Source organism: Corythoichthys intestinalis, chromosome 16 (genome assembly GCF_030265065.1).
Source record: "Corythoichthys intestinalis isolate RoL2023-P3 chromosome 16, ASM3026506v1, whole genome shotgun sequence".
Taxonomy (NCBI): domain Eukaryota; kingdom Metazoa; phylum Chordata; class Actinopteri; order Syngnathiformes; family Syngnathidae; genus Corythoichthys; species Corythoichthys intestinalis.
Window position 1 is genome coordinate 22,154,239 of NC_080410.1, and position 21,158 is coordinate 22,175,396.

Genomic DNA, 21,158 nt, shown 5'->3' on the forward strand with positions numbered 1-21,158 from the left:
ATGCTAACGCTATGATAAGGCTACATGTTAGTTTAGTGTGTGATGATCACACAGCACAGACCTTTAAAGGCTAAAGCAACATGGCATAGCCAAGATAAGAAAACAAAACTTACCAAGCAGCACGTGACGTGTTTAACAAAAGGAGCCTGGAATAGGCACACGCTCGGTTGGGGGGAGGCACAGCATGTTACATGAGTGACATGACCACACTCCTTAATGCGTGCTAACTACACATACGATAAGAAAATATCAAACATTGGGAACTTATGACGTAAACTATGGAGAATTTTCGTCTCGTTCGCGTCTCGTGACACAAAAAAATGGAATCCGTCTCGTTATGTTTTAGTCTCCGTAGACACGTTTTTACCTCGTCATCGTGACGTCATTGTCATGAAAAAGTTGCTCGTTGATGAAATATTTTCTGAAGACGGTACAAAAGAAAGCCCGCCCGTCTCATCAGACCATAGGACATGGTTCCAGTAATCCACGTGCTCTGTTGACATGTCTTCAGCAAACTGTTTGCGGGCTTTCTTGTGTACTGTCTTCAGAAGAGGCTTCCTCCTGGGGTGACAGCCATGCACACCAATTTGATGTAGAGCGCGGCGTATGGTCTGAGCACTAACAGGCGAACCCCCCACCTCTTCAATCTCTGCAGCAATGCTGACAGCACTCCTGTAACAAGTCACATGACATTTTGGAGGGAAAATGAGAAGCAGTACTCAATTTGGACATTTAGGGATGTACGTTTTTTCATAGGAGTGTACTCACTTTTGTTGCCATGGGTTTAGATATTAATGCGTATATTTTGAGTTATTTTGAGAGGAAAAATAAATTAACTCTATTATATAAGCTGCACAAAGACTCCTTTTCTTTGTGTCAAAGTGTCATCTTGTCAGTGTTGTCCCATGAAAAGATATATTTAAATATCTGCAGATATGCGAGGGGTGTACTCACTTTTGTGATACTCTGTACATTCACTTTGAAGGCAACACACAAACTGGTCCAAAACCGATTACGATGTTATCAAATATAATTTTAAAATGCTTTTATCAGCCGATATAAGCGGCTACCTGATAATACCGGACAACTCTAGATTATACCGTATTGGCCCGAATATAAGACGGTGTTTTTTTGCATTGAAATAAGACTGAAAAAGAGGGGGTCATCTTATATTCGCTGTCTAGACATTATACCCATTCACGACGCTAGATGGCGCCATATATCATTGAAGCGATGTTCTGTCATGACAGATCTCAGCTACTGTCCCCATTCACGACACTAGATGGCGCCAGATATCATTGAAGCGATGTTCTGTCATGACAGATCTCAGCTACTCCGAAGTTTAACCAGTTTGCATTATTTTATTGCAATGTTTTTCCTTATTCAGATTTTTTTCAAGACTACAGTTACAGTTAGACTTCACTCTGATGGTTAATGCAGTTATTGCAATTTTGTTGTTTTATCACAATAGATTGGTTTATTTACATTTCAAAAACCAGAAGCCATTCATTTACGAATGTGATTGCACTTTCGTTTACATATTTAGATGTTCAGATATTAAGATTTGAATAAGGCAAAATAACATGCTTTTTCGCTCAAATATATTGTTATAATCATTTGTTTCGGATGTACTGTAATTATTTTCTGTATAAAAATTAATTTGGTGTTCAAAAAGTCTTTTTTCAAACTTGAGTGTGGAAAAAGAGGGGGTCGTCTTATAATCAGGGCCGTCTTATATTCGGGCCAATACGGTAGTTGTTTCTACAATGCACTATGGGTGTTTAATGATCAGAAATTGTTTTGCAACAACCAATTGTTGCACTTAAATTCTACATGTTAACCCTTGTAACTATTTCTAGTATGTTTGTCAAATATAAAATTATTCGCACCCCTGTTTACATGTAATAATTTGACGATGTGAACAATGAAACTCATTTAAACCATTTCAAGTTTTTATTAATATTAATATTTTGTCACCTTTAACCTCATCGACTATACGGTACAAATGTTTTAATCCTTTTTATTGACTGCAATTTCTCTGAGATTATTTTTTTTAATTGCATGGTGGTATGGGTAAAATGGTTTCCCAACTCTGGTGAACAGTTCATAAATGTACACAATGGTTACAGAATGATAAATCACAGCGGCAAAGTATTTGACAGGCCCTGGATTATGTTCACTGAGTCGTCGTTCATCATCTGGAATGTTATTGAGGTTGTACTCCTACTTTGCACACATTGCACATCCAAGTACAGCACTGTATTATTTATAAACTGGGTCATTTGTAGAATAAATGACAAGCTTACCGTAACATTTCTCTGACACCTGCATGTAGTAAAAACATTTTTTTGTGTGTGTTTTTATTATTTAAACATTGCTTATGTTTGTTTCAGATCATGTGTAAATACTAAAAACTAAGCCAAATCTACACTACATATTACATACCAAAATAAATTCTCATAAGTCATGAAAAACAGCATAAAGCAAATCACTGAGCCCAGTCGATATATTTTATGTACCTGCATGGCCTGCTTTTGCAGGCCTTACAGGAATGTCTTTAACTTCGCAGTCTTCCACGCATGTCTTCATAAAGATCACTTGAAGCTCCATCATCCATCTTATAAGTGGCATGCCACCTTCGTATCTGGCAATGACATAAAGAATCACTATTATGAGCCGAGGTGCTTTTTTACATTAGTATGGTAACTATAGGTTACACCGAGAGGTAAAATGAGACTCCAGTTTCAAAAGAGAATGAATACATCCTAAACTTTATTCCACTCATAAATACAGTAGTAGTATCTCACAATAGTGAGTAGAAGAACCCTTATTGAGAATATTGAAACTGTGCCCTAAGTGTTAATTTTAGTGTCCACCAGGGGTGAAAGTGGGCCAGGATGGTGAGGAACGCAGTTCCGGTATAAGATGCAGGGCAGGAACGCAGTTCCGGTATAAGATTCAGGGCCGGAATGCTGTTCCGGTACATGGTGCTTCGATTCCAAAAATATGACGGCAACTGTCAAAACGTTATTCATTCATTCATTCATTTTCCATGCCGCTTTTCCTCACGAGGGTCGCGGAGGTGCTGGAGCCTATCCCAGCTAACTCGGGGCAGTAGGCAGGGGACACCCTGAACTGGTTGCCAGCCAATTGCAGGGCACAAGGAGACATACAACCATTCACGCACACACTCATACCTACGGACAATTTAGAGTGTTCAATCAGCCTACCAAGCATGTTTTTGGGATGTGGGAGGAAACCGGAGTTCCCGGAGGAAACCCACGCAGGCACGGGGAGAACATGCAAACTCCACACAGGAAGGCCGAAGCCCGGGATTGAACCCTTGATCTTAGAACTGTGAGGCAGACGTGCTAACCACTCAGCCACCGTGCCTTTCAAAACGTTATGTAAAAAAAAAATTTTTTTTAATGCTGAGCTGCCACACATACATTTCATCTCCAAGAAGAAAACAATCTACCAACATCAGATTTAAATGCACAAGTGTTAATAACAAGCACAATAAAGTGCTTGTGTAGCGTAATCCGTTTCCACCGATATTTATTATTTATTTTATTCCACGGACGGCATGGAGGTTTCCCTAGCTGCTGCAGTTGCAATGGATCAAATCTAAGAGCAAGGAAAGAGTTGAGGAGGCTTATTTATCATATTTTGTTTTATTTGCTCTGATGGGAAGGTTCAGAACATCTTAGCTGTCAATGTGCACTTTGGAGTTATATTTGTTCATTTATGTTAGGCTACTTTTTTTTTTTTAAAAAGTCCATGTTTGCCCGATCTTCAAAATATATTCCATTTCACTCTGCATAATATAAGTCAACTGTATTTTTCTGAATGTATGTTACTTATATCTTTATTATTTAAAAAAAAAAAAAAAAAAGAAAGCAAAAGTAAATGTGGACACTAACTTCCATTTTAATATACATCATGTGTTCTTAAGTAGTTAAAATTTAGATTTGGCATTTAGTATGTGAGGAAATGAGGGAAAATGAAAATTAGGAGATGGAGGTTGGGGTTTTTGCTGTTTTGTTAACTTTTATTTTGCAAATCATTGAAAAAATACAATATTGAATGAAAATCAGTTTTTGTATGTGTTATAGAAATAACTATGCCAAAACAGTTTTCTTTGCATTTCAGTAGTTTTAGGAGGTTTGCCCCCCGAAAAAAAAGAAAATGAAAAAATAAATAAACAAAATTTCTGGCTCTGTGGCAACCCTCACGTCAGGGAGTTCCTGCAAGAAATTCTAGCCACTTTCACCCCTGGTGTCCACTGTTATTATCCTGCATTGCCTTAACTTTAATGATAAAAATCAAAATTACACCATGTCCATATTAATTGCTGGTTGCGGCTGAATGAATAATCACATATACACACCTTGGGTATGATCCACAGAAGAAAGGCAACGGCGACTCCAAACAGCACAGCAGCCGAAACCACAACAGTCACCAGGAGAAGACTTTTGTCGCACGGCTGCTTATCTACTTCTACTTCTACTTCTATTGAAAGAAAAACAACAGTGCAGATCAAGATGAAAAAATTCTGCCCGGCCCCAAGTGAAGATTATTCCTTATTGCTGCTCAGCTCACTTAAAGGGAACCTCGGATTTAAAGACTTGTAGGCTCTAACACGCCACAATTGTTCTCTTTTACAACAATATGTTATTAAAAACACATAAAATATTGCCATTGATTTAAAAATCTATAATATTTAGTACATGTTTTGGCCTACGGAGGGCGCCATGTTTTAGGTGCGCAATGGACGCTCGGTGTGATGACGTAGCTTGTCACTGTCACTCCTAGAATACTACCGGTGTTCTACAGTTCCTTCCTACATGGCGAAGTGCGCTTGCGCAATCATCTGCACACATGCGCGCATCGGTTAAAAGTAGCGAATACTCACTATTTTAGTTTTTATTGAGTTTTTTATTACCTTTTCATTGGCTCAAAAATACTTTTTGCATGTATTTCCCTCTCATACTTTTAACCAATCGGTTTTCTTGTGGTAGCGATGTTGGTCTGTTGTCCACATTAGTCACGTAGCGTATTTAAACCGTCCTTATTAGATATAACTACATTTAAGTATTTTCTTAGTGTGTTTTTTAGTACGTTCTGCCTGTATGCATCCAAACAAAACAAGTTGAAAGTGTCGTGTTCTGCCAAAACGTCCTCTAACAGACGCATTTGACACTCACAGTACTACCGTGCGCTTACTGTAGGTAGGTAATAAAAAACTCAATAAAAACAATAAAAGTGAGTACTCGCCACTTTTAACCGATGTGCGCATGCGTGCAGATGCTTGCGCAAGCGCACTGAGCATTGTGTAGGATATCTTGCCGCGTATGGAATTGCAGAACACTGGCAATTCCTTCTGCGCTGTGACACGTCCAACACAAGCGCTCATCGGTTAAAAGCAGCGAGTACTTGCTATTTGTGTTTTTATTGAGTCTTTTATGACCTTTTCGTTGCCTCAAAATACTTTGTGTTTCCCTCTCATACTTTTAAGCATTTTTATTTCTTGTGGTAACTTTACCACATTTGTCACATAGCATATTTAAACCACCCTTATTTGATATTGCTACGTTTAAGTTTTTTCTTAAGGGACCTTTAGTATGTTCTGTCAGTGTGCATCTAAACAAAACAAGCTGAAAGCGCACAGTAGAACTTTGGGTTTCCAATTTGCCTCTTGTAGCACGTTTCGCCGGTGTAGCACTTTTTGTCAACATCATTTTTTTTCCCTACTCTTGTCCCGTCTCATCCTGTCTTTCCTGTTCATTTTGCTGTTGCAGCTCGTTTTGTGAAATATGGATTCGGGTTCAAATTGAAAGGGTTGAACAGATGCCATGTTCATGTTGCTAGAGCCAACTCTGGAAGCCCGGCAGCGTAACCCAGTGATGTCAACAACAATAGCGACCTTCTAGATTACTAAATCTACTAATCTATTGCATAAAAACGAAAACATCAAGAGGGGTTCAATATCAAATTATTTTAACTTACACAACTGTCTAACTGTCTTGATGAAGGCCTACACGGCCGAAACATAGCGGCATTTTTAATCTGAATAAAGCCATGATCTACCGCACAGGTGTCAAACCGATTCCAGAAAGGGCCAAGTGGGTGCAGGTTTGCTTTCCAACTAATGAGGAGGACCCCTTTCCCCAAATTAGATCTTTTACATGTGTAATCAGTTAAACTTTGTCGGGTGCTGCTTGTTTCAGCAGGAAGTTCATTGGTTAAACTCTCTGCGTTATATCGGTTGGAACAAAATCCAGCACCCACTTGGCCCTTTCTGGAATCGGTTTGACACCTGTGATCTACCGTATTGGCCCGAATATAAGACGGTGTTTTTTGCATTGAAATAAGATTGAAAAAGAGGGGGTCGTCTTATATTTGCGGTCTGGACATTATACCCATTCAGGACGCTAGATGGCGCCAGATATCATTGAAGCGATGTTCTGTCATGACAGATCTCAGCTACTAGTTTAACCAGTTTGCATTATTTTATTGCAATGTTTTTCGTTATTCAGATTTCTTTCAAGACTACAGTTTCAGTTAGACATCACTTTGATAGTTAATGCAGTTATTGCAATTTTGTTGTTTTATCACAATAGATTGGTTTATTTACATTTCAAAAACCAGAAGCCATTCATTTACGAATGTGATTGCACTTTAGTTTACATATTTAAATGTTCAGATATTAAGATTTGATTGAGGCAAAATAACATGCTTTTTCTCTCAAATATAATGTTATAATTATTTGTTTCGGATGTACTGTAATTATTTTCTGTATAACAATTAATTTGGTGTTCAAAAAGTCTTTTTTCAAACTTGAGTCTTGAAAAAGAGGGGGTCGTCTTATAATCAGGGCCGTCTTATATTCGGGCCAGTACGGTAATAAAGGCTTTTTATTTTTCTACTTCTGAGTGCCTCGTTTTTTTGAATCATCACTTTTCTGATTCCCACACCAAAGAGCACAAGAAGTATACTTTCTACACCCAGCAGCACTCCATGCACCTCATGTTATACTATTTTAACTCATAATAACGTTTATTTTTTAAGAACTACAAGTCTTTCTATCCGTGGATCTTTTTAATAAACCCCATGAACTCTGCCTAGCAACAAATGACAATCATTTTACATCACTTTTGATTAGACCCCACCAGCTCTGCCTAACAGCAAGTAGACAATTTTTTTAATTATTAATCATAATTGAGCAGCACGTTCAGAACGCTAAATAAAACCAATTTTAAAACTCGTATCCAACAATACTATGTATTTTAACATTTATATGTTTTATAAATTATTTTCATTAACTGTAGCCCAAGAACATGACATTTTTGGAGAGGGTACTTTTTCCATTCCCTGCAAACAAATAACCTGTTAGTCGTTAATGAAATGAAGCCAAAAACAACACATATTGCTGGAGGTCTGTATTGCTGTTTTTTCCAAAGTTGTGTGTAATATTTATAATAAATCATTAATTGCAGTTCCAGCATGTCGACACCCATCCAAAATGTTTTATATGAAAAGAGTACCATTCTGTTACATTATATTTTGGTACTACTGCTATGAATGAAGTTTATATTGTCAAGTGAAAAAGCCCCACCTGTAATCACAAGGAGCACTGAGCCTTCTCCTGCTGCTTTGTGTTGTTCAAACTTTTCATTGTCAAACCATTCGTAGCCACACCAGTATGGCCCTGTGTCTTCTACTGTCAGGTTTGAGATGTGCACTGTCACAGTGGGGAAGGCTCCTTCCACGTGAAGCCTGCCGTTGAAATCCTGATTAATGGTTTCCTTTTCACCCTCGTATAAGTTGAGAACACTAATGTCCTTTTTGAGCCCTTTATTCAAAGTCATGGTTGTTGTCTGTTGAGCAACTCTACACTGGATGGACACAGATCCGCCAACATGTCTCCATATCACTTCGTTGTTCCCCACTGAAGCAGACACAAAATGATGTTATTTCATTTCTATTTGTTAGGGAATATTTTGTTTCTGTATCAGTCTTACCTTTTTCAGCCTGAGTTGTGCAGAACAAATACAGGATGCTAATGAAACCCAAGCACACAACAGACATGTTCAGCTGAGCTCTAAAGACACATCAGGAAATGCATCTGCATGTCTTTCCACGTCATTTAAAGACTGACAGGCTACAGCATTTTGTCACCTTTATATCTGCAAACTTGAGACATCTATGAAGTCACCACACAAACTATCATGCTCCTGTTGTTGAACGATATCAAGCGAACAGAACAAACAGTCAAAATATGTGATTGCAACTTGATGTTATGGTACTTTATATTCCATTTCAGTATTAACACTTCAATTACATCAATGTGATCTTTTTTCTTTTTAATGGCATATTTAGGGAAAAATATCAGTTTGTGGAATGTCAATATTTGGAGGCAAGTGTTCTCTAGAAACGACAGGGAAAACTACACAACCCTGTTAACCACGCTGTATTTCCAGATCAGAGTGCAGATGTTTTCACATTTTTTCAAAAATATTCTCATACAGTGGTATGCAAAGGTATGGGCGCCCCTAAAAATTTTTAAGATTTTCCTTTGTAAATCACTGACTGTTTGGAACAAAAATTTCAATTAGATATATATCATATAGCAGATAAACACCGTAATATTTGAGAAATAAGTTTATAGGAAAAACAGAAATTGGATAATAATTATTTAAACAAAAATAGGCCGGTGCATAAATTTAGGCACCCCTACAGAAAAACATTATCAATACTTAGTAGAGCCTTTGCAGAAATAACAGCTTCTAAACATTTCCTATAGCTTCCAATTAGAGTCTGAATTTGGGTTGAAGTAATTTTGACAATGCTTCTTTACAAAATATCTCCAGCTCAGTCAGGTTTGATGGCTGCCGAGTATGGACAGCCCGCTTTAAAGCAGACCACAGATTTTCAGCAATATTCAGGTCTGGGGACTGAGATGGCCATTCTAGAACGCTGCGCTTGTTCCTCTAAATGAATATCTTAGAAGATTTGGAGCAGCGTTTAGGGTCATCTTCTTGTTGTAATATCCAACACCCCTGCGCTACTTACACTTTGTCACTGACTCTGGAACATTGTTTACAAGAATCTGTTGGTGTTCAATGGAATCCATGCGACTTTCAACTTCAACAAGATTGCTAGTGCCTGCACTGGACACACAGCTCCATAAAATGATGGAACCACCACCGAATTTTACTGTGGGTAGCATGTGTTTGTCTTGGAATGCTGTGTTCTTCATATGCAATGCATACAGCCCCTTGTTATGCCCAAATAACTGTTTTAATTTCATCAGTCCCAGAAAATTACTCCAAAATAAGGCTGCTTTATCGTTTTTTTTGTTGTTTTTTTTTTTGTTTTTAAACCTGTCCGGTTCAACTGTTTGACACGGAGAATGGAAGTCTGAGTGTCCGGTTCGTCTGAACAGTTTTAATGTTTCACATTGGAGTATGACATTCTCCCATTGTAATCATTCAACACACCTCGTTTATTAAGACAAAGCAGCAAACAGGAAGGGGTTATGGGGGAACAGAAGAAAGGAAGGAGAGAGTGACAGAGGAAACACAAACAACAAGAAATGCATGAACGCCTAAACTAACTATGAATATGTTTGTGCTATCGTCATCTAGATGTATTTCCGGTTGACACCAGGTGGGGGGCCTGTTGACCAGAGAAAGGGGGGAGGTCTAGAAGATAAGTGATTGGGAAGGGTGGAGTGTACACAAATCAGCCCTGTGACCTAGAACGCAGTAATCATGTGAATCCCTTGTGAGTGTGAGCCCGTTGGCAACCGACCCTACGCCGCCCCATCACTAATCCCGGCACCATGGTCCCCTACCCGAGCACGCCTAATCACATCCAGCCATGCGTGAATCCCATCAAACCTGCGATAACCACGCAGACGAGTGGAGACGCTGTGCAAGCGCCACCCCAGGGCCACGACCCCCACCCAGCCAACCCAAGGGGTGTGGGGGGCGAGCCAGCGCAGCCTATCCTTCCTCCCGCGGCCCAGCAAAGGGGCCATCGTCACGTCCTAGGGATCCAGGGCGGTCCCCCGGGCCACCCACGCTCCCATCAACAGGCCCTGAGGGACGGGAAGAGGGGACGCACCACCAACCCCCACGCCCACCCCTGCCCGCCCATCAGGCCCACGAGCCACAGCCCCACAACGGCCCACCAACGCCAGGGCAAGGCAGGGCCCCCACCGGAGAAAGGACACCCCGCCGACACAACGACATCCAGCCAGCGACCTGCGCCGCAGCACAGGGCAGATACCCTGGCAGAGAAGAGAGGGGAAGGCGGAAGCAGAACGCAGAGGAGCCGCCACGGGGTGACACGAGACCGGGGCCCCGACCCACCCCTACTTCCGCAGCCCAGGAAGAGGGAAGGCCACACCCCAGGAGCCACGCCATAGAGGAAAAAGTGTGGGACCAACCTACCACCCTATTACTGTGGCAGCCAGGTCCCCGACTGGCAACCATCACCCAGCACCGTGATGGAATTGTGTGGAGAGGCTGCTTTATCCTGTGTTTTGTCATAGCACAACAGTCTAGCGACTGTGGCCTGTGCGCAGAAAAGGCTTCTTCTGCATTACTTAACTGCGCCTGTGGTCTTCCATTTCCTTACTATATTCCCAACAGTAGAAACTGACAGCTAAAATTCTGCAACAGCTTTTAATGTTACTGTGCTTTTAAACTATGACACTGAATCTTTCCTCTCAGATCATTTGACAGGTTTTGAGGCTCCCATGTTCCCATTCTTCAGAGATCGAGCAAAGAGGGGAAGAATTTGCAATTTGTCACCTTAAATAGCCTTTCTCATGATTGACTTCACCTGTATATGTAGGTCAACATCAGTCAGCCTATCAAACAAATTTTGACTTCAAAATTATATTTGAAGATTTTCTAGTCAATAAAAACACAAGGCTCCCCAAATTTGTGCACCAGCCTGTTTTTAAAAAAATATCACGCACTTTGTTTTTCCTATAAACTTAAAATTTCATTTCTCAAATATTACTGTGTTCATCTTCTAGAAGATATAATTACTGAATTTTTTGCTCCAAACAATCAGTGATTAACAAATGATTTTTTAAAGAAATATTAGGGGCGCCCAAACTTTTGCATACCACTCTAGTTGCCGTTTTTGTGGCCAGGCCAATCCAAAGTGAAAGCCTATGGAGGACACTTTGGTGCCAAGGAACTGCAGTGTATGTTGACATGACTTGAGAAGGTATGTGGTGGTGGTGGTGGTGGTGGTGCTGTAATGCTTTTAGGAACAGATATTTGAACAAATGTAGGCAGCCAACACAATTTTCAATGTTGTATATTCTGCAAAAAACGACTGATTTTGCCGCATTTTACAGTGTCATTTACAGTAATTGAGATACAGTATTCTGTCTACATGACTGAATGTTACTGCCACCAAGTGGCCAAGGCACACCCACAAAAAGGTTTTCCATTGTTTAAACGCATATTTTATAACGGTATTGCAATATATTTAGAAAAAGAACTAATATATTTTTTTAGCCGGGGGTGTTGCAGTGGCTTATTTCTATTCACCTCCATGAGGAAAGAGGATTCGAGATGTTTCGAGTGTGCTCACAGGCCAAATTAAACTCAAATCTCAAGGCACCACTGGATGATGACATAATTGTGGCAGACTGGCCCAAAAAAATAGTTTTGTTTGAGTAATGGTTTGGTTTAGCTTTATTTGGATAATGGTACTACTATTCTTCTAAAGTATTACTCATGGTGTTTCTCTGAAAAATGCATCTTTGTTATAAAATTAACTATTTGTAATATAAATTTTAAAGGCTAATCTAGTTGAGGTTTCCTTTGACAAGCATTTATCTTGCAATATGCTACAAGAAAAAAAAACATCTTAAAGAAATAACTGCTGAATTTAATGGTGAGTTCTTATGACGTTGGCAGTTACAGTGGGGCAAATAAGTATTTAGTCAACCACGAATTGTGCAAGTTCTCCTACTCGAAAAGATTAGAGACGCCTGTAATTGTCAACACGGGTAAACCTCAACCATGAGACAGAATGTTGGGGAAAAAAACAGATAATCACATTGCTTGTTTTTTAAAGAATTTATTTCCAAATTGGGAGTGGAAAATGAGTATTGGGTCAATACCGAAAGTTCATTTCAATACTTTGTTATGTACCTTTTGTTGGCAATAACAGAGAATAACGTGACTCCACTCATTACCTGTATTAATGGCACGTTTTAGCTCATTATCGGTATAAAAGACACCTGTCCACAATCTCTGTCAGTCACACTCCAAACTCCACTATGGCCAAGACCAAAAAGCTGTCAAAGGACACCAGAGACAAAATCGTAGACCTGCACCAGGCTGGGAGGACTGAATCTGCAATAGGTAAAACGCTTGGTGTAAAGAAATCAACTGTGGGAGCAATTATTAGAAAATCGAAGACATACAAGGCCACTGAAAAGCTTCCTCGATCTGCGGCTCCATGCAAGATCTCACCCCGTGGCGTCAAAATGGTAACATGAACGGTGAGCAAAAATCCCAGAACCACACGAGGGGACCTAGTGAATGACCTACAGAGAGCTGGGACCACAGTAACAAAGGCTACTATCATTAACACAATGCCCCGCCAGGGACTCAAATCCTGAAGCCAGTACACGTCCAGGCCCGTCTGCGGTTCGCTAGAGAGCATTTGGATGATCCAGAAAAGGACTGGTAGAATGTGTTATGGTTAGATGAAACTAAAATAGAACTTTTTGGTAGAAACACAGGTTCTCGTTTGGAGAAGAATATCCGAAGGACACCATACCCACTGTGAAGCATGGGAGTGGAAACAACATGCTTTGGGGCTGTTTTTCTGCAAAGGGACCAGTACAACTGATCTGTGTAAAGGAAATAATGAATGGGGCCATGTATCGAGAAATTTTGAGTGAAAATCTCCTTCCGTCAGCAAGGGCATTGAAGATGAGACGTGGCTGGGTTTTTCAGCATGACAATGATCCCAAACACACAGCCAGAACAACAAAGGAGTGGCTTCGTAAGAAGCATTTCAAGGTCCTGGAGTGGCCTAGCCAGTCTCCAGATCTCAACCCCATAGAAAATCTGTGGAGGGAGTTGAAAGTCCGTGTTGCCCAACGAAAGCCCCAAAACATCACTGCTCTAGAGGAGATCTGCATGGAGGAATGGGCCAAAATATCAGCACCAGTGTGCGAAAAGCCTGTGAAGAGTTACAGAAAACGTTTGGCCTCTGTTATTGCCAACAAAGGGTACATAACAAAGTATTGAGATGAACTTTTGGTTTTGACCAAATGCTTATTTTCCACCATGATTTGCAAATAAATTCTTTAAAAATCAAACAATGTGGTTATATCCATATTCTGTCTCTCGTGGTTGCGGTTTACCCATGTTGACAATTAAAGGCCTCTCTAATATTTTCAAGTGGGAGAACTTGCACAATTAGTGGTTGACTAAATACTTATTTGCCCCACTGTATGTTAAAGATTACATGCCATGTAGCCTTTTTAACATAGCATCTTGTTGCTGGTGCAGATGTGTCCACCATAAAAGACACTTGTGACTTAATTTTTTATTTGTTATTTGAGAGGGAACGAAATCAGAAAAAAAATGTATAAATAGAAGACAAGCAAAAAAAAAAAAAAAAAAAAAAAAAAAAACATTTGATCTGGTAAGATTGAGGGTAAACAGTGGGACTCAGGGGGAAAACAAGCATACATTTCGTTCATCCTAAATATCTCAGACTTGCTATGAAACATTTGGTTGATGGGATAAAAATGATCAATAGCTATAGAAAATGATCACCAATGGTTTATTTTAAAACTTTCTGGGCAAAAGAAGTAAAATCCTACTTATAGTTTAACCAATACAAAGAAGCATAAAAAGGTCTCTCCTGCTCGGTGCCATCATTGAAGCCATTTAGGTAACGAACAAAAAACACGCAGACAGTAAAGTAAGGCAGCTTAACCACAGCTCAAAAGTAAAGAATCAATTAAATAGGATGTACAAAGCTTGGTGTTGAGCAGGTGACAGTGTTGCGACCAGTCTGGGCTGTGACGTTTTCTAGCATGCACACAAACTCACCGCTCGCTCGCTCACATAACAACAACAACAACCCGTGTTTTGCTTCTGTCCAGGTGGAGATCTCGTCGTTCGTTCACACAAATCCCCCCCCTCCCTCCCGTGGATTTCCTGCATCCTGAACTGTTTTCACTGAACGGCCTGCTCGTTGGCTGTGCTGCCAGTGTCCTGCGGCCTCATGACGTCCGGGAGCTCCGGGGGGGTGGAGAAGGGGTCCATCCTCAGCTGCTCAAATGAATCATCTGAGGGGAAAACAAGGCAGGAAAGTAAGACTACCTCGCACACTCATTCTTGCAAAAGTCTTACCGCTGATTCGGAAAGCTAAGCCCACGGTTCCAGGGGACTGAGGCCGGGCCGTCTGGTTGGTGAAGCCACAGTTTCCGAGTGTCTGAGTGTCATCCAGCTCCATGTCATCCTGCACAAGCAAAATAACTAGGGCTGTCAAAATTATCGCGTTAACGGGCGGTAATTAATTTTTCAAATTAATCACGTTAAAATATTTGACGCAATTAACGCACATGCCCCGCTCAGATTAAAATGACAGCAGAGTGTAATGTCCGCTTGTTACTTGTTTTTTTTTTTTTTTTCTGGCACCATGAGTGAGCATGGTGTAATTATTGACATCAACAATGGCCAACTATTAGTTTATTTTTTGATTGAAAATTTTACAAATTTTAATAAAACGAAAACATTAAGAGGGGTTTTAATATTAAATTTCTATAACTTGTAATAACATTTATCTTTTAAGAACTACAAGTCTTTCTATCCATGGATCGCTTTAAGAGAATGTTAATAATGTTAATGCCATCTTGATGATTTATTGTTATAATAAACTTATACAGTACTCATGTACCGTATGTTGAATGTATATATCCGTCTTGTGTATTATCTTTCCATTCCAACAACAATTTACAGAAAAATATTAAAATTTAGAGATGGTCTGAATTGCGATTAATTACGATTAATTAATTTTTAAGCCGTAATTAACTCGATTAAAAATTTTAATCGTTTTGACAGCCCTAAAAATAACATATGGAATCAGCTACTTTTTTGTTACGCTTCATAAGACACACATCATAAAACTGTCAGGTCATTCTGGCCTCAAGTTTTTAATAAATTCCGACTAATAAAAAAGGTACAACGGTGACCCCTCTCAAAACACTTGCATCTCGAATCTTTGAAATCACCCAGACAAGCCAACAAAGATTTGTGTAAAATGTTTTAGTGAGGAAAATATCACTCCACATTATTGGAAATATAATCATAGTTTGTGCATTTGGCTAGTGAGTATTGTTCTGCTCTGATGTTTCTATCTTTGCCACTTGCTGCCAGTATAATAGTCATACTACATGCAAATTTGCTGATAAAACAATATAATCACAATTAAGCTAAAGGATTTCAATTTTCCAAAGATGATAAAGAATATTATGTTTTTCTATGTTTTTTGTATGCATGCTTGTTTAATTGTTCAGAAATTTCCACCTGTTGCGTATCTGTCAAATACACATTCCCTAGATAAGCAGTGATTCAGTGTAAAAGATATTTTATTTTTAAGCATACATTCTAGTTCAAGACGATTATCATTTTGTAAGCATGAGCAACTAAAGATCGAAAGTCTTGTTCAGTTCACCTTATAGAGCCTCTGGTCCTCAGGCGGCCTCCTGAGGATGCCCTCCACGATGCGTTTCAACTCATACACAGATGTGGACTCTTTGGCGTCAGTGAAGATGGTCGTCTTGAGACGCCGGATCATGAGGAACACATCCTACCGAGCACACGATGGGAGATAAAGCCTTGTTCTCACACACATTTTGCCTTTTCTCTGGATTTTCTCATGATCCTACCACAACCCTGATGACTTTTCAAGATTACCAGAGAGCAGAAACACTGTTTATGGCAACAAAGCAAGAAATACAATTTTTTATAAATAAGAAAATAAAATTTTAAAAAATTCAAATGCATGGAAATCAAATCAATATTAACAGCAATTAAAAGACAAAATTTTTTGTGGGACATGATTTTAACGAGACAACTGAACTACCAATAGTGTACCGCACGAATGCTATTTTTAAGCCGTGATCGCATCGTAAAGTGGAAGTGGGACATTATAGACATGCCCTCGCACACAAACCATTATACACTCACCGGCCACTTTATTAGGTACACCTGTCCAACTGCTCGTTAACACTTAATTTCTAATCAGCCAGTCACATGGCGGCAACTCAGTGCATTTAGGCATGTAGACATGGTTTAAGACAATCTCCTGCAGTTCAAACCGAGCATCAGTATGGGGAAGAAAGGTGATTTGAGTGACTTTGAACGTGGCATGGTTGTTGGTGCCAGAAGGGCTGGTCTGAGTATTTCAGAAACTGCTGATCTCCTGGGATTTTCACACACAACCATCTGTAGGGTTTACAGAGAATGGTCCGAAAAAGAAAAAATATCCAGTGAGCGGCAGTTCTGTGGGCGAGATGCCTTGTTGATGCCAGAGGTCAGAGGAGAATGGCCAGACTGGTTCGAGCAGATAGAAAGGCAACAGTGACTCAAATTACCTCCCGTAACAACCAAGGTAGGCAGAAGAGCATCTCTGAACGCACAGTACGTTGAACTTTGAGGCAGATGGGCTACAGCAGCAGAAGACCACGCTGGGTGCCACTCCTTTCAGCTAAGAACAGGAAACTGAGGCTACAATTTGCACAAGTTCATCGAAATTGGACAATAGAACATTGGAAAAACGTTGCCTGGTCTGATGAGTCTCGATTTCTGCTGCGAAATTCGGATGGTGGGGTCAGAATTTGGTGTCAATAACATGAAACCATGGATCCATCCTGCCTTGTGTCAACGGTTCAGGCTGGTGGTGGTGGTGTAAAGGTGTGGGGAATATTTTCTTGGCACTCTTTGGGCCCCTTGGTACCAATTGAGCATCGTTGGAACGCCACAGCCTACCTGAGTATTGTTGCTGACCATGTCCATCCCTTTATGACCACAATGTACCCAACTTCTGATGGCCACTTTCAGCAGGATATTGGGCCATGTCATAAAGCTGGAATCATCTCGCGAGACTGGTTTCTTGAACATGACAATGAGTTCATTGTACTCAAATGGCCTCCACAGTCACCAGATCTCAATCCAATAGAGCATCTTTGGGATGTGGTGGAACGGGAGATTCGCATCATGGATGTGCAGCCGATAAATCTGCACCACCTGTGTGATGCCATCATGTCAATATAGACCAAACTCTCTGAGGAATGCTTCCAGCACCTTGTTGAATCTATGCCACGAAGAATTGAGGCAGTTCTGAAGGCAAAAGGGGGTCCAACCCGTTACTAGGATGGTGTACCTAATAAAGTGGCCGGTGAGTGTATTTCTGCTAGTTTTCTCCGGTAATATTTCAAAAACGAACATGCCGATTAAGCACTGCTGATATGGAACTTCTAGAAACGACTCTAGACATTACGACATATGAAGGATGTTTTCTTCATACGTTTTCCGAAACCAAAAACCCAGAGAAAATAATGTGGAGAATGGATCAACTTGAATCAATCAACGTTTTAACGCCAGCAAGGTGTCGCCATTCACATTTCATATGTAGTAAACATTTTCTTGGGGGGAATGGCCCTTCAGAGGATGAAGAGGTAAGCCATTTTGATATTTTTTACTTATTTTTTAGCATGGCATTTTGCCGTGCTGCTTCTGTCTGACAATGAATGACCTGAAAAAATGAAAATGGTATCTGACTGCCACTGTTACCTTTTCTGTTGTAAAAAAAACAAAAAAAAAACAACTTTAGTAAGGGGGGATTGTACATAAATTATACAATTAAGATTTGTTAATGAAAAAATCCGTCTTTGTTGGCTGCCAACTAGTAGCATTTGCAATCGCTACACAAAAATAGCAATGTAAATTGCCCAAAAGAACGGTCAGAGAGGTAAGACAACCAGAGGATATAATATATAAGAAAGACAGAGCATATAGTGGTTAAGGATAGATGTTGAAACAGGAGAATGTCATTGTCAAAGGCGAAAGAAAAAGGTCGATAAAAAAGCTAAGTGTCAGCTTAGGTCGGTTTCTTTTTCCCGTCTTTTTCAGCCCTTGACACTCGAGCTATCTCTTTAACTGAACATTTGTATGTTATTCCACATCTTTACCAGTGAATTTGGCACTAGGGACATCATTTTCAGACAGAATTGGTAGGTTTAGCTCTAAACATATCCTTTGTACACTATTTCCATTCATTTACTATTGGGGACAAACGGAAGCGTGTCCCCCGCCCCTTAGCAACAGTTGCTATCGTCATGATTCATGAATATTAATGAGCGGAAGTGACATGTTGCTTGCGGTACGCCATTCTGTGGGCAACTTGGCGAGGTAAATTATGCCCAAATTCGGTACTGATCTAAACATGGCCCTCATCCCAATCACTGGGAGAGTCGTTAAATAGCCTGATTATCTTGTAGTGTACGTAAAGGTACACTTAAAACACAGGCTGAACTAAATGTTTTAAGGCAAAGTATTACCTTTCAAGGACAAATTCACAAATTACAGTTAATTACATGACACATATTATATATCACTGTACACCAAAAAACTGCTAAGTTCTTTTTTTTTTTTTAACGGATTTGCAAGTGGCACTGATCCACCCTTACAACCCATCTCCGGACCTGAGGGCTGTGGATCAGAATTTACTAATGGTACAGCGTACTCAGCTTCGAACAAGGGGCGACGGCTCCTTCCAGGCTGTGGCTCCCAGGTTTTGCAATGGCCTTCTGCTCTCTCTGCATTCGATGGAGTCTTTCGACTCTTTCAAAAAGCACCTTGAATCATATTTTTTTTGTCCAGGCCTTTGCTTAATTTTTTTGGGTTGTTTTTATCATCGCTGAGCCGTTCTTGCCTATTGAATTTGAAATCACTTGTATGTATTTTAGCCTTTATACGCCGTACTGTATGTATTTGAATGTGTTATCGAAATAATTGACCAAAAAGAGTTTTCTTTGCATTTCAGTAGTTTTACCCCAAAATAAATAAATAAACAAATACATAAATACAATTTCTGGCTCCGTGGCGACCTTCACGTCGGGGAGTTCCGGCAAGAAATTCTAACCACTTTCACCACTGTGTATGAGCCTTAAGTATTTTCTAACCACTTTCACCACTGTGTATGAGCCTTAAGTATTTTCTAACTATTTTATTGTCTTTTTGCACTGAAAAACGCTTCGTGACTGCTGAGGAAGGCGCTATATAAATAAAACTAACTTACTTGCTCTTTTTTAAACCTAGGCTTGCCACCCGACCTTTGAATCGGGAATTTAAAGTTGCGTTCCGTATTGAACCAATACGGAATATATTTATAAATAGATACATTTCTATGCATTTTAGGAGTTTTGGGGCTGTCCCTTTTTTTCGTCGCCTGTACCGCTTTGGGCGAGAGGAGCGTCCCTTATTTCTATTTCTGAAAGGTGGCAACCCTATTTAAACCCCAGTTAACACTATTTGTCTAGTATGATATTACTGAGCGGGACTATAAAAAAAGGACTATTTAAAAAAAAAAAAGGGTCATTTGTTATGGCCTGAAATGCTTGTAGTTTTCGGGCCAGCGAACTTGATAGCTTAGCCAAAAGTTATTTTGTTAATAGCTTTACTTTTATTTGAAAATATTTTCACACTTATCAATGACCTAAAATCAACTTAAATAATTCAAGATGGCAACATTTAAAACTCGGTATCAAAGGGAAGAAAAAATATGAAAGCATCCATAGAACCGGCGACAAAGAAGACACAGTCATGAAAATCCCCTCGTCCACTACATAATTTAAATGTAAGCAAAATAATGAAAACTACCTTAAAAGGGGAAGCTAAGTGTTCAAGGCAGCATCGAAGTTACCGCTAATTAGCTTAGCATAAAGCTAACACCGCGTAGTCGGCAAACTCGGCAGGCAAAACTTGAGCAACGACAGCTGTCATGTCACATAACATTCAGAGTGTTCGGCGTAACAACACTTAAAGTTTGATGGTTTTGTAAAATACACGTCGTTTGGGAATGTTTTGTGGCCCAAAATGTTTAGTTGGGGTATCGTGACGAGCTACATTGCTTTAGCTTAGCCAAACGTTAAGACACACTGACAGCGGCTACAACTTTAAAGCAGCCGTTAATCTCAATATCATTTTCCAAACTATTTTTAAACACCGCATAAAGACGAATGTCGCTTATATCCAAATAATGGTAAAATAAAGACAGGCGTTCTTAAACTGTCAACTTGGGTTAGTTTTGTTTGCAGCCTGTGAGTCAACTGATTACACGTTCATTCAAAAACACCCGAAAGCTTGTCGCCTTTATTGTGTATTATTACCACCTACGAGTGATTAAAAAAACAATGTTTCTTATTTTTATTAACTACCAAACGTTGACAAGCTATCATCCCTAGCTAAACAAAGCCAGCCTTCTTATTGACGTCGGCTTTTTGGCGACTCTCTTTCTGTGCTGTTATTTCTTACACCCATTTTTAAAAAGAAAAAAAAATATTCAGCACCAAACCAAAATACTTTTTTTCCACGTTGTCCAAGCCATACAACGCAATGAGCATATTTCGTGCACTCACCATGTCTTGCGGTCGAATGCACAGTGATGGAAAAAAGGAAAAAAATCGCCTCAACTGCACAGCGACAGCTGATGCGGCGTTCACAGCCTATATTTGCACTTCGGAATTTCCAAGCTAAAACTCTCGACCACGGGGCTTCAACGTGAACGCCACTCGTAAGAACCTCGGCCAACTTAAGATATTGTTTGTCACTTAATATTAATACTACTATGAGCTAATGAATTGTAATAACATGGGAGAAACTCAGGTAAAAAAGCAAGCTCGTACTTTGTCCGTCTCGTCATGAACACAACTCGTGCATTCATGGACAAAATATGCGTCCTTCGTGGAGGCTTTCTGTGACGTCAGCTTTGAGTGTTTTCTTTGCTTCTCACGTGGCAAAACGTAAAAGCTCTATAAATCATTATTAGTTTTTGAAAAACGGAAATTTATATAATCATTTTTTAAAGTGAGG

The 21,158-nt window shown here is 39.8% G+C and overlaps 2 protein-coding genes across 4 annotated transcripts; both read right to left on the reverse strand.

Moving 5' to 3' along the window:
* Positions 1-1,932: 1,932 nt before the first annotated feature.
* On the reverse strand, positions 1,933-8,238 carry si:rp71-81e14.2 (uncharacterized protein LOC100002239 homolog). 3 transcript variants are annotated; one of them, XM_057817353.1, is made up of 5 exons: positions 8,182-8,238; positions 8,025-8,104; positions 7,619-7,951; positions 4,391-4,512; positions 1,933-2,644 (listed from the first exon to the last, which is right to left on the reverse strand). In XM_057817353.1, the coding sequence occupies exons 2-5, from the start codon at positions 8,089-8,091 to the stop codon at positions 2,558-2,560; spliced, it is 609 nt and encodes a 202-aa protein (XP_057673336.1). In that variant the 5' UTR covers positions 8,092-8,104; positions 8,182-8,238; the 3' UTR covers positions 1,933-2,557. The 3 variants fall into 3 exon arrangements, with proteins under 3 accessions (XP_057673336.1, XP_057673335.1, XP_057673337.1); XM_057817352.1 differs by lacking the exon at positions 8,182-8,238 and having other exon boundaries at positions 1,934-2,644; positions 8,025-8,172; XM_057817354.1 differs by lacking the exon at positions 8,182-8,238 and having other exon boundaries at positions 1,936-2,644; positions 4,391-4,506; positions 8,025-8,172.
* Positions 8,239-13,816: 5,578 nt separating this feature from the next.
* Positions 13,817-21,009, reverse strand: LOC130931635 (elongin-B-like). The gene is made up of 4 exons (XM_057860553.1): positions 20,705-21,009; positions 15,739-15,873; positions 14,415-14,523; positions 13,817-14,350 (listed from the first exon to the last, which is right to left on the reverse strand). The coding sequence occupies exons 1-4, from the start codon at positions 20,705-20,707 to the stop codon at positions 14,238-14,240; spliced, it is 360 nt and encodes a 119-aa protein (XP_057716536.1). The 5' UTR covers positions 20,708-21,009; the 3' UTR covers positions 13,817-14,237.
* Positions 21,010-21,158: the final 149 nt, after the last annotated feature.